The sequence below is a fragment of the Erithacus rubecula genome, assembly GCF_903797595.1.
Source record: "Erithacus rubecula genome assembly, chromosome: 8".
NCBI classification, from domain to species: domain Eukaryota; kingdom Metazoa; phylum Chordata; class Aves; order Passeriformes; family Muscicapidae; genus Erithacus; species Erithacus rubecula.
This window is the reverse complement of record NC_136659.1, coordinates 7,902,314-7,916,521: the sequence shown is the minus strand read 5'-3', so window position 1 is coordinate 7,916,521 and position 14,208 is coordinate 7,902,314. Positions and strand designations below refer to the sequence as shown.

Here is a 14,208-nt window from a genome sequence, read left to right as displayed (position 1 = left end):
AACTAGAATTAGTAACATCTCAATTTGAAGCTGTATAAATGCTAGATAAATAGAAGCATGAAAAGTTTTAACTGCTGCTAGGAAAAGTTTGCCCAACATCTGGGTATCATCTATGAAGACATCTGTTATGTCAGATGGTTTACAAAAATCAGTTTAAAAATATATCAGAATGGCAGTATTTCATTACAGTTTTTTTTCTTTTATTGCAATGAAATAAGTGCTGCATTTCCAGTGTTTTGAAAATTGCACTTTATGACAAGAGAGGAAGAAAGTCTATAAATAGAGCTTTACAATTTTTAATGCAATATACTGGAATCCAGCACTTTCATTAACCCACGAAGTGCTCCTTTTCAAAGCTTTTCCACAACAGACTTCTCCAGTGTTTCTGGCATCATATTTTAATGCTCACTGAATTCTAGTTCTATTTACTACTAAAAAGCAAACATCTATCCTTAAACTTTCACCCTTGAATCAGATGAAACTTGCTATCTAGAGAAAAATCACAAATCACTATTTAATTCACTTCTACCTCAGCTATGCCAACTGAAGCTCAGTAAACATCAGCTGCAAAAGCCAAAAAAAAAAAAAAAATCCACAACAAAAACAGTCCTAAACAACCAAAAAAACCCAAGGGCAATGCTACTTACATGACAAAAGTGAATTCCTTTAACACTGTTGCCCATCTTGTCCAAAGGAGGTGACCAGCACATCAAGCCCATGACATTAGGAACAACCAGAAGAATCCCACCAGCAACTCCAGATTTTGCAGGAAGACCAACCTACAGAATAATCACAGAATTACTGGCCTCTGCAATTGCTCCTCACTATTGTAACACACCAGCATTTTCCTGAAGATTATTATGTAGCCTTTATAAAACACCTATCTGGGAGGCATTTGAACCTGGGAAAGCGTTACTACTTATCTCTTTTAAGATAACCAATAACCTGATGCAGTTTGTGACAATCCAAGCTTCACAACCATAAACCTATTTGCTCTCAGGAATACAGTGAGTCAATAAGACTCACTGAAAAAGATCATTTAAATCTATTAGAAAAAAGTAATTATGACTAAGCAATAGTACACAAATGTATGTCTCATGAACAGCTTGCAACGAGGTGGTAAAATGAAGCTGTAAAAATCTTGACAAGCAGAAGGTAAAAAACAAAACCACAAGAAAATTAGGAAGTGTCTATGAATTCATACAATAACCTACTTATTTCCAATCTGAACAAAGGCATTACTTTTTTCCAGTAGGAACTAACATGTCACATATCCTCATGGCTCTCCAAGCAGCAACTTCTATGTCACATAATGCACCATAATAAATTTTAAATGTATGCAGTAAGGAAAAACTAAAAATGCTCAAAAAAATCCCTGAAAGCAAAAATAAGATACAGTCCATCTTGCATTATACACATGTAAGGAACACACTGCTAGAACACAGGAGCATAGTACATGTGCTGGGTATAACAGCCATTTTCACACACAAGGACAATTTCTGAGACTGAGTTAGTGAAGAAGAAACAACTGTCTGCAAATGCTTTCTGCTATCCCGTACAGCAGGATCTCCTCAGTCATGTTTTCAGTTCCTGTTTCTCCCATGAACAGCCTTTCCCAAAGAACAGTATTTATGTTTGGATATGAAAAGGGTTCCCAAATGTGAAGGAAGAGTGCTGTAAGGTATGTGACACTAGTAGTGTCACGAATCCTAGCTGAGATTTCCCTTACATTGTGCACAATTCCTAAACAATTCACATAACATCCTCCCCTCTGCCTCAAAACCAAGGACAACACCAGGAACATGGAAAATAATAGCACAGATTAAGCTTTCCTGGTCAGCTGTAATTAATACCTGGAAAGTACTTACATGGAAGGCAAACTGCCCTGAAAAGTCATACATGCCACAGGAATGCATCAAGCTCAAGGTATTCCGGACTGCTTCGGGGCTCAGGACTCTCTCACCAGTGATTGGGCAAAAGCCACCATTAGCCAGAGTTGCTGCCATCACACTTGCTGACTCACATGTTACTTCTATTGAGCAAAGCTTATGGAAAAGAAACAGAGATTATAAGCACTGGTACTTCTACACAGTAAGGCCAACTACAGCAGGATCAACAAAATATTGAAATATTTAACATCTCAAAATCACCTGTAGCATAACATTTGTTACAGATTACTCTAGTAGCATCAATTAATACAGTCTGAATCTTTCTACTATAAAGATCCCAGTGACAGTGTTTGTAAGCCCTCTTAAAAGCTGGGGACAGTATTTTCACAGGTTAGTGTCTCTGCTTGATTCCTCCCCCCACCCCCCTTACGTTGCTTTGAGAGGAAAAGGTCTGTAAAACAATCTCAGTATTTTGCATCTGCTTAAATGGCAAAGCCACAGAATGACTGGTTTGGTTTTGTTTTTTCAATTTGAGCTTGTTTCGAGTGGTGGGGGTTTTTTTATTTTAAAGCCTTAGAAGATCCCACACATTATTAGAAGGAGAATTTAAAGCTGCAAATTCTAGCACATGCAAGTCTTAATGCCAGCACTTCCTGCTGATGCAGCCTTATTTCACCTTTCTCATATTTAATTTCTTATATAGTAATGATACAACCACACCATAGTTTTTCCCAGGATCCCTGCTTCAGTACAGACTATACATACTTTGGTGACACATCAGGAAATGTGATATGATGCCATCACCTGATGCTGCCTCATTTCTGCAGAAACCAAAAGATAAGTTGGTTTCAACCTGAAGCTGAAATGCTGCTCTAAAAAATAAACAAACTAGTGCTCGTATTCTTGCTTTTGCCAAACAGTCATTACATGATACTTCATGAAGTTACCTAAGCCACGTTTGCATGAGTAGTTACTACCTGGAATTCTTATTTTCCGGGTGCCAAACTCAATACATCCTAGTCCAATCAACTGGAGTTGCAAATCAAGAGATTGTCAGAGACGCATCTAAAATGGCAACTGTGTTTTAAACATATGAAGTATTACATAATATCACCTACTTTCAAAAAAAAAATTGTTTCTAGGTTCTCAGTTTAAGCACCTGCATTTTGTACCTCCTTTGTCTAAACTGAGAATAATCCATCCTCACTTACAGAGATAATAGGCAAATACGTTTATTCCTGCTCAGAAAGTTCCCGGTTACAAAAGGGAGGAAGAAGCATTATAGAAAACCTAAAGAAAAGAAATAACTAGACTTTTCAGTAGAATCTGAGTGTTGGAAAGGTAAGCATTGTACCCTGACAAAAAAACAGAAATGCTGCTCCTGTATGAGCTACCCTTTTCCTGAGCATGAGGTGAAAAGGGGATTTTTCAGGGAAAAAAGAAAGAATGACACATGGTCATTACATCAGAGATCAGAAAGCACAAAAATGAGGCCAAATTAAAATACATTAGAAAAATAAGCTTTAGCATTTCTTAACTTATTAATAGCTTCCACTTAGAAACATATCAGGCAATGGGATACAAGGCATTTAATAAGCGTGTTTACACAGTAAATTCAAATAAATTACACATTCTCTTCTGTCACAAGTTCAGAGTAGACTATTAGCTTATACCTAGTTTCTAACTCACCAAGAGGTCCATACAACTAATAACACATACCTTATTTCATAAATACTTATCAAATGTAAATACAAGAGAGCAGGTGCATCCCAACACAAAAAAAAAAAAACTTGAATAAAATTTGCATTAGGAAAATAATGGCTTATAATTTGCATAAGTAACAGCAAGTCTCCAAACAGATTTTGAGAACTCAACTATTATTTTTTTAAACTCTCCCAGATGAAGTCAATCAGTAAAAACTTGAACTGCCTCTTGAGAACTCTACACAGCAGGGCTGAGTTGTGAACGTTTAAACATTAGGAAACCTTTACTGAGGAAATACCTCACACTTGCAAAGTTCTCATTTTGTGACAGTTGTAAATAACTTGCTGAAAGTGAAAAAGGGGAAAAAAAAGGGAAATACATATACAGATAGATTCTTACTCAAAAGCATTGCATTAAACCAAAAGGAGATATTCCCATGACTTCCCTTGTAGCACTCCCCTGGAGCCTACAGCTCAGCATGCATTCTCCAGTTACACAGAGGTTAAACTACTCCACAGCACAGTAAGAAGCAGCAACCCAAACAAGAAGTGCTTTGTCAAACTCACTGAAGTAATACAAGACATTTCAAGCTTCTAGCTTCTAGTGTTTTAAAGACTATTGCCAGTTTGTATTAACAACAAAGACACCTGAGTAGATCACCCAAACAAAAGCAAAACTGGATATATCCAACTACATCTGTCATTTCCACAGTTAAACAGAAGCTGACATGTAACTGCAAGTCATTAAAGCCTCCATGTCTAGGCACAAATCAGCTTCTACTGCTTATAATAGCAATTCTAAGTTTATAGAGTCTCAATTTTAAAGTCAGTTACCTGAAAATAGAAGTCTAGTATAGCAACCATATCCGTGCCTTCAGGAAAGCACTGACGAAGAAAAAAAGAAGACAGTAAGGTAAAATTATAATTATGGTTTTTTTTAGAATTGCTTTTAGGAAGACCAATTAAGCTGTATTTTTGCCAGCATACTAAGCATTAGATGTATTTTATTATAAACATTTAAATGTAGTAAGTAGAAATACTTAATGATATCAGATTTAAAAGATAACATAGTGCAGGAATATCAACAAACTAGGTACTAAAATATTTTTCAGCATAGTTTTCAACATCCTTAAATAAGCAAACTGAAAAATGCATCCAGGAGTTTTATAAAGTCACCTCTACAGCACAGATTATATGTTTTACAACAAATAAAACAAATTACCCTGGCCATAATGCAAAAAAATATTTAGAGGTATTTTGTCAGAATGGCATAATCATCACACTTTTTAAATGACAGCCTTTGAATAACATTGATAAGACACATCCACTATTAATTTGTGCCATACTGTGCATAAAATAAAGTCTTCACAGACTACAAATGAAACCCAGCACACCATTTTCAAAATACACTTAACAATAAAGAAATTAACCTTTTTTTCTTTCAAGTAATAGCCAATTGCAAAGTTTCTATCTCCACTCTCTCTTTCAGACTGGAACCTAAAAGAGAAAAAAAAGGAAAAACAAAAAAACGACAAGGCAACATGTCAAACTTTCCAAAAAAGACCCCCAATAATATCACTGAACTCAAGATGGATAATGTAATTCAGTAAAATTCAATGTAAAGGATAGATCACTTCTGAACACAAATATTCTACTAATGGGACAGAAGTGGCCACAGCAGCTCATCCCAGTTCACCCAGTTGGAGTGAATCAGCACTGACATCCAAACACACAGTACTGGTTACCTACACAACGTAAGCTGACTTGGAGAAAAGGCAAAGAGGATAAAATCCTAATCTTGGAAGCATTTCTAAACAGGCCAGAGTGGAAGATCCCCCACTGAGACAGTGACAGGGTCATTCCCTGCCCAAAGCAGGAACGTGAGGATCACACAGCAGGTCAGACAATGGCCAGACTGAGAGCTGCACTCCTCACTGTGATCTTTAAGGTAAGGATGAAACCTCAAGGAGGAACACATGCCTGGTTCCTTCTGCAGGACACACCTTGTACTGTAACTAAGCTCAGGAAAAACACTTCTGCACAAGCATTGCAGCTGACAACCTGGAAGCAACTCTGCTCAATTGAACCTTCATGATTTCCCTGTGCTGCCTGAAAAAGTTCTCAAGATTTTTTTAAATGCTGTACACTGAGTGTACAAGGGGAACTGTTTGACAAAATAATTTTAATATGCAAAATAAAAAAGCAGAAGGAGTCCCATTTGTACGAACTATGCTTTCTAAACATTTGTCATCAGCCACCAACATGCAGAGTTTAATTTTTAATATAATTGCCAGGAAGAGAAGAGTTGCACTTACAGCTCTCATTGCCATAGCACCAACAGAGCACTAAGACAGAACAATGACATTTTCAAAGAGGTAACCAATACTTTCAGGTGAATTTAGCCACACTGATGCCAGAGACATGCACAACTTTAGTTGTAAATTGTAAGTCAAAGACACCCTCCAATATAAGGGATGAAATGCCAGTTGAAATGTAAACAACTGGACTTTGTCATAAGCTCAATATACCAGTTATCAGATGAAACCCTTTCCCCAGCCTCATTAAATAAATAAAAATACTTACGTAGCATTACTGAATCCAACATACTCATTACCAGCCATTTTATTCATGAACTGCATCACCTGTCAGAGACAAAGATGAGGAAAAGCAATACTTTTACACATGAAAGGGTAACGAATTTTCAAGCCAGCCTTACCCTAAACCTTGCAACACCATTTTATAAATGCAATACAAATCACTAAATGTTTAAATAACCAAGTACATCTACAAAAACAAACCACAGGATATTACTAAAATTTCACTTTCAATTCCCTTGCCATCTTTAAATTTTACCACTGAATTTAGTTAAAAAAGAGAAGTTATAACATTTACTTACGTAGTCAAATTTTTCTGCATTATTTGCTCCTTGCTGCAAGAAAAGAAAAATAATTTACAAAAATTGTTAACAAAGAAACCAAGTTAGTTCACTTAACAGTATTAGGATTTTAATGCATATAACTAAGGTACGAGGCTAATTAAGAATAAGGTACTACAATCACTTCATATATTAATGAAAAAAATTAAAGTGTTAGATAAGTAAATTTTTAATTATCATTTAAATTATCCTATGCATCTTAAACATCTGTATGTTGGAGATTAATTTAAACTCAAAAAGGTATGCTTTATTTTAAGTGCTCTCTATTCAACTTTAATGCTTAGTATAAGTAAATGTAGTAGCTAAAGCAAAAAAAAATACAAAAGTAACTACAAACAGGATAATTACAGTAAAAAGACTAACTTTTTATAGATTAGTAAGGGAAAGCTATTCTCATATTACCAACAGAGCTGAGCATAGGCTCACCTCAGAAGACTCTTACTTCAGGCTACTGAAGTTAAAATATTTCCATGGCCAGTGCCCATACTAAGAATTTAGACTGAAGACTTAAAATGAAGTGTTACCCCTTACTATGAAAATAACTGCAATTAATTAAAAAATATCTGATGAAAAACTGTTAAACAGGTATAAAAATAGAATTTCACTTCATAGGGCACATCATTGTGCTAACAATGTACAGGAAAATCTAAATCCATCTTAATAAGGATGATAGTGAAACTTAATTCTTAGGGTGGACTGGTTTGGGTTTTCTGGGGAGGATGAGGGCTGTTATTTTGAGGACTTATTTTTTTTTCCCCTCCCTCATTCAAAGTTTAAGACAAAGTTTTTAGAGGTCTCTGATGGATGACCTTTCACAAATTCCTATCAAAAGAGATTCGAAGAGGAGTGGGAGGTAAAAAATAGCACATGGTCCATGGGGGAAGTTTTTAATCTTTTAAGTAGCCAAGTAGAATTTTTGGAGGAAGTTGAAAAAACAATGGCATGGCATGCACAAGTGGTAACAATGTATCTGGAGAAGTTGTTTTAATACAAAATTTTAATATTAAAGATACTCTGTTTAGAATGACAAGACTCTAACAAATCTCAAACAATTCAAGATGCCACTTGAAGAGTGTTTAGCGTGGGGATGGGGAAGACAGTGGAAAAACCAGAAGCTTTATATCAACCAGTATTTTACTTAATGAAATGCATAAAGCCAGTCTCATTTCCCACTCTGTATGTGGATTAGGGTGTTGCAGATAATCTTGGAAGCCCATGCTTCAGCTCATCTACAAGAGGATGTGCAGACACACACGTACGATCACTGGTGAAAGGAACACCACACTGTTCTCTCAAAATTATGTGCCAGTGGTTACCTTATGTTTAAAGGCTAATAACCTTAGTCCTAAAGGCAATAATCTTTAGCTAATTTTCAATTAGATAAAAAAATGCATGATACATTTCATCAAAATGTTCCTGTATAATATACCAGAACACAAATCTTAAAAATTTAACTCCAAATCTGTTCAATGAAAAATAATTAAAAGAAGAAATTACCAACTTCATTGAACTGTTGCAGTTGTCAAAATATTCCATAGATCCTAATGCTGTAAAATATGTAACAACATTTAAACCACAAAAACCTTTTTAACCTTTCAAATGCACAATGAACATCTTTTTTTCTGGGAAAGTGGGTCAGCATTAGTTATGGGATGCTGCATTGATAATTGTATGGTTAGACATGTATAATAAATTGAAACAGGTTCTTTTGTTAAAAAAAAAAAAAAAAAAAAAAAAAAAGAAAAGAGGGAGAAAGGGATCATGCTTTCTGCAAAAATATTAATACATAATATGTCACTTTTTTGTTCTGCCCAGTGGAAAAAAATTCACTTCAACAAAAACATGGCTTTACCAGCAGCACATAAAATTGGTGGGCAAAAGACTCAATGCAAACTTTTTCCACATCAACTTCTTAGAAAAAAGGTTCCTTTTAAAGTTCACAACTAAAGTCATATTTTGGAAAGAAAATCTTCTGCATCCTAAGGCAGATGATGGTTTTTCAGTCCTTGATGTTCCACACTCTTGTAGAGGTATTTCTTATCACACACAAAAACATTGCTACTGAAACCAGACTGCTCAGACACCTCAACTATTTGTTTGAGCAATCACATGATGGAGAGCTCAGCAGGGATTTCCTACCAACACCTTACTGAAATAAGAAACTGCTTCCATACACATGATGACTAAAAACCCCAACAGATTAGTTCCCCTCTTTCAGCAGCTGACAGAGGTGTCCTTCTCCTCCTAAAAAGCTGGAGAGAGACAGTGGCAACACACATTCTATGATTAAAATTCAGATGCAAATATAAAATCCTAACATTCAGAGTACTGAGCAGCTTTTCCATAATAACTTAAACAAATATAAGGTAGAAGGAAACTTCTGTTCTTCCACATTTTTAGCTTGACTGTATAAACCTATGAGTTTGGGGACACAGTGACAATATTTCTTAAAAAGTGCTTTTCAAGTTCAGATGCAATTCAACCTGTCTAGAATATGAAAGTAAACATTCCATGCACTAAACTCGACAAACACTTTGTACATTTACAAGAATATGTTCATATACACACTTACACATGCTTGTGTGTATATGCATATGAAAAAACATTTCTACATGAATACAAAATTAAATTTACAATGTTAAGACTGAAGCAGTTTGATAGGCAGAAAATTCAAACTTGCAGAAGACAGCTCAATATGATTTTGTAAACACTTAAAACCCCAATGGACACCATGGCTGTCAACCATAAATTTGAATTTTTTGACTGTGTCAGGTTTTAGTGATCTTCCCTTTATTTTTTTTTTTTTAAAAAAGGTACTTGCACTTGAATTTCTACTAAAAAAATACAAACAGTTTCAAAGGCTACATACCTACAAAGGAAAGAGACCCATGGATACTTACCAGAGCTTGCAACAACAAAATTAGGTAAAATTTAGTAGCAAGGTAGTTAATATTAGCTCCTTTTCATTGATCAACACTGTTTCTATGATTAGAGCAAATAAGCTCTTACCATGTGTCTCTTGCTAAAGCAATTTCTCAATCTTGAATCTAAGTAAAGCTAATAAAAACACCTGGATCATGAGAAGGATATAGTCTTCTAATAATAGAAGATTATTTAAAAATTAATTTCTGGAATATTTAAATCCAAATTGATAATCTAACACTATACTGTGATGAAAATATCCAGAAACAAAGAAATCAATCCTATGTAAGAGTGTAAGAAAACTTTTTTTTTTTTTAAGACATCTGCATTTTTAATGAAGTTAACACTAATGTCTTTATTTTATCTTTCTCTACTCACACACTTTTCATATTTTATTTGTTAAGATGGTCCTGTTCTGTGAGAATTGGTGTCTTCACAGTTCAGTGGAGCATTTTCAGCTCTACAGTAGTTCAGATTACACTGTGACAGACAGCATTTGACCTAAGACCAACACTATCAAAATTTCAAATACCTGTAAGATTTTTTTGTCTTTCACTTCTGGACATGTGTTACCATTTAACACCTTATTTCACAGAATATACTACATATCCTATGTCAGGTAACATCCAATATACTTGCATTTTAATAAAAAGTGAAGAAAAACATGGATGTAAGTTCTATCCCAGATCAGTTACCAGAAGAAAATTAATAACCTAGGAAGAGAGGCAACATCACCAAAGTAGAGACAAGTATCTGGCAGAGAAGATCACAACACCAACACATATTGAAAAGTGGTTTGTATGCACATTTACACATCAATCTATCAGGAAGGAAAACTCGAGTGACAGCATAGAGCAATTAAGCTAAATCAGTACTATTTGTTGTAACTATATTTTCAAATAAACCATGCATTTTCCCACCTCTCAAGTACTGCACTGTAACTGCATAGGTTTCTTAACTGAATCCTGACAGCAAACAGACCCTTGGCACAGCTGGACAGGTTTTTTCTACCACTCTTTGCCTCATTTATTCTGTGATTTATTTTTGGAATACCAGCATATTCAGAAAGTTCTTAAATACATCACAACCCCCTCCATACTTTATACAAAAAAAAAAAAAAAAACTTCTATTGAACTAAGGTTTTCTAAGGGTGAGCAAGATAAACATTTTCATTTTCTTGTACACCAAATTTTTTGCAACAACTATGAACTTTGCTATTGCCAACATGTCTAAATGCTTCCCCCATATTTCAAGACCATAGAACACCTCCCTTCAGTGAGCATTCAAGTCCACACTGTCTAAGGTCCTGCATGTGGCTGCCAGCACATAGAGGATCTAAAGATGCTGTATTTGCCTGAACCTTTGCTGTTAGGTTAGGAAAACTTTTATCTACAGATGGAATGTTAAAGCATGAAAATGACCTAAGACTAATTCCTTGTCTTCTGGTGATTCTACCCACAGCCATCTGCCTTCTTCCATATATTTCTCTCTGAACCCTTTCTCTTCCTCTCACCTGCACTTTTAATGTGACAGTCAGTAAAGGTAATCTGGGAAGTGGGAAGTCTTTGGCAAAACCACTGCTATGCCTGGAGTTGACAAGCTTTGAGAACTGAGTTTAAGATTTAAGAAAACTTAACAGATCAAAAACAGATCATAGTAAAATCTATCCATACTACAGGCAATAAAGACTTTTCCTAGCCAATGTGATGTACAGAAAGCTGAATCTGTACTAAATCCATACAGCAGTTGAATCATCTTCTTTCAAGCACCTGATGTCCTTGGAGACATGATAAAAAATACTGTTTTATCTCAGACCACTTTTCCACAAACTCCTGTAATTGCCACTACAATTTTCTTTTGATAAAAATTATTTGAAAATTGTTGTAACTATGTCATTTATGTAACTAGGAATATAGGCAAATGGCTGAACAAGGGAAAAGGTCCTTAGCAGTTTTTTTAAAACTTTTATTTCTTTGGAAGTGACCTGCAGGATGTCCTTTTGCTAATGCATTTTTATTGTAGATATATGCTTTAAACTGCTGAAACAGTCTGTGGAGTGCAATGCAAGTACAATTACAACAGAGACAGGGGTTAAGGCACCAAAATGTAAATACATCGTAGTCCCAAACACAAGGTAGTTGGAAAATCACTTAAGATGGCAGGAGTAGGATACAGCCATGCCTAAGTAACTCAAACAAATGTGTAACTTAACATACCCCTAATGATTTATTATTATGGATTGCAAAGACAATGTAACGTTAAGTTTAGGTCCCTGCCCTGTTCCAAGGCAGGAACACCAAATTCTGACAGCACTTAGAACTGGGTATGTGATGCTAAGAGCCTTTTTTACCCCTAAAATGTTAATATATTACATGTTAAAACACTCTGACAGATTACTCCAAGCATCATCTCTCATCCACAATCATGTCTAAGGACAGCTGGTTACAGGATCACATCTACTAACAGCTGCTAAAATGTATGGGAACAATGAAAGAGTTCTTAGATCCATTTCTCAGAAAGAGACAATGAATCTCAAAGGAGATAAAAGCATCTTAACCATGAAATACAGCAGCAGTCTCTCTGTAGTTATTAACATGCTATCATTAGGTAAATCTGCAATGCTCGGTGAACTTAAATTTTCTTTAAGAGTCATACGCTGTCTTCAAGACATGTAAGTAACACCTTAAATAAAAAGAATAAATGCAGAGGAATTGAGGGCAAAACATGAGTTAATGAAGCAACCTTTTTCAGAAAAAAGGCAAGTTTGATATTAGATCAAATACAAACGTGAATTATGGAATTCACTGGTTAGTAGGTTGCAGATTGTAAAGAAGTAACTTCACAAAAATTACAACTACTAAGTAGTTTTGTACCTGTGACTCTCTACATAATTGTCTTCAGAATATATATAGCTTGGTTAGTTGTTCAAATGATCAATGGTATCTTAGTGAAAGCAGTACAGAAAATAATCTACATTTTAATCACATTGAAAACAAAGAATGGTGTGATAAGTAAGATACATGTCCACTAGACGTGCAGCTACTGCATGCAGAAATGTTAGTGCAATGCAATACTGTTTATAAGAACATTACAGAAAAACCCAAATAAAAGTTGAAAAAAAAGCCACCCAGCAAAACCAATCCCACAACCTTCTAACAAATACCACAGTTGCATGCATTAAACAAACCCATGTTATCTATTCAGAAGTAGACCACTTATCAAGAACTATGTGCCTTCTGCAAGAGGCACATGCTTTTGTTTTGCCTTGTGATCAGTAGGGAATGTTGTAGTTGGACTCACATTTTGACATTTCAGACAAACGTGTTAAGTCAGATTTTAAAATTCACTATTATCCAAGTGAATTTCAATGCTCAGTCAACCTTTAAAAATATTAAATGTGAATAAATTTACCTGTCATACTTAAGGCCATTTTCTTTCACCTACAGCTATCAAAGATAAATGTCTTTAAGCAGGAGTTCTGACACCTTCTTTAAATATAAAATAACAGAAAATCATGATCTAAATAATTTTCAAATCAACGTTTTTGAAATAGGGGGTAGAAAACACACTGTAGCTAATGGATTTTGAAATACAACCAAGAAATAGGTAGTAAACAAGATTTTTTTAGACCTCTGAAGTAACAGCATCAAGTTTACTACTCAAAAATTCCAGGGGAGTCACATGTTCCCCAGAAGTTTATGCAGGTACCTTTAGGAAAAAAAATAATTTTTTGTACCTGTGGCTATTAAAACCAGCAGAAAATACAAGTCAAGTATTTGGCAAGCATTAACATTTCATGGAGTTTATACCATTAACAACTTCAAGGTATTTATACAGGTATTCTACAAAAAAAGAAAAAAAAAATACAGCTTTCCAGAAGTCTCAAGATCATGGACACACTATTCAGACCTGGTGTGCCCAGCAAAATAAGTACCTGTTTTCAAACACTGTTATTTATGAAAGCACACTTACATCCCAACAGCAACTATGTACCATAAAAGCTCAATATAATTTAGTGGTGCAGGATGTTAATAGCACACAAATTCCACATAAGACTGACATTCAGATATAGCAGCATTGCTCCTGTACAAATTATAGTATCTTCCATTTCTTCTGCATTGCAAGAAATACTCTTTGTAACTTTGTGCTCTTTAAGAGCACTAGACACTCAGAAAGGTATTTCTGAGAGCTATAAAGTATATTCCTGAGAAATATACTTCCTCAGTAATTAACAAACAGAAGGCAACACTCTCAAGAGAATATCATGTTTTGTGCAGCTAAAGAAGGACACAAATATAATGTCATCAAGGAAAAAGGGTTTTTTAGATGCACTGATACTTGTTAGAAACTGCTATTCTAACATTGCATTCATTTGGAAGGGTGACAATTCCCAAAATATCAGAGCTTGTCTATCTGTCAGTGAGTAAAGTGCCATCAGGTACTGCAGACAAAAATCAAAAACAGTTTATAATCTGTACAAGGCATTTTTTCTAAATTCTACTAAAATACTCAGAGAGAAACTAAAAATTAACTTTTTACCTTGATTAAAGATGTGATCACAATTGCTCCAGCATTCACCATAGGGTTATGAGGCCTGTCTGTGAAATAAAGTTTTCAATTACAAATATATTCCAAAACATGTTCGTCAAACAAAACCAGTCAAGTGCCTATGTGAAAAATTCTTCTAAATTTATCTATGACTGACTGAAAAGCTACTATTACAGAATAGCTATTATATAATCTTAAACCTTTAAAAATA

The 14,208-nt window shown here is 34.9% G+C and overlaps 1 protein-coding gene across 4 annotated transcripts in view; it reads right to left on the bottom strand.

Moving 5' to 3' along the window:
• GLS (glutaminase) overlaps window positions 1-14,208 on the bottom strand; it is a 59,989-nt gene that overhangs the window by 25,841 nt on the left and 19,940 nt on the right. For all 4 annotated transcript variants that reach the window (XM_079311778.1, XM_079311777.1, XM_079311780.1 and 1 more), the window contains exons 7-13: window positions 13,989-14,047; window positions 6,489-6,521; window positions 6,176-6,234; window positions 5,023-5,089; window positions 4,427-4,477; window positions 1,869-2,045; window positions 648-779 (exon numbers count right to left, since the gene is read on the bottom strand). In XM_079311778.1, coding sequence (XP_079167904.1) covers window positions 648-779; window positions 1,869-2,045; window positions 4,427-4,477; window positions 5,023-5,089; window positions 6,176-6,234; window positions 6,489-6,521; window positions 13,989-14,047 — 578 coding nt within the window. The remainder of the gene's footprint in view (window positions 1-647; window positions 780-1,868; window positions 2,046-4,426; window positions 4,478-5,022; window positions 5,090-6,175; window positions 6,235-6,488; window positions 6,522-13,988; window positions 14,048-14,208) is intronic.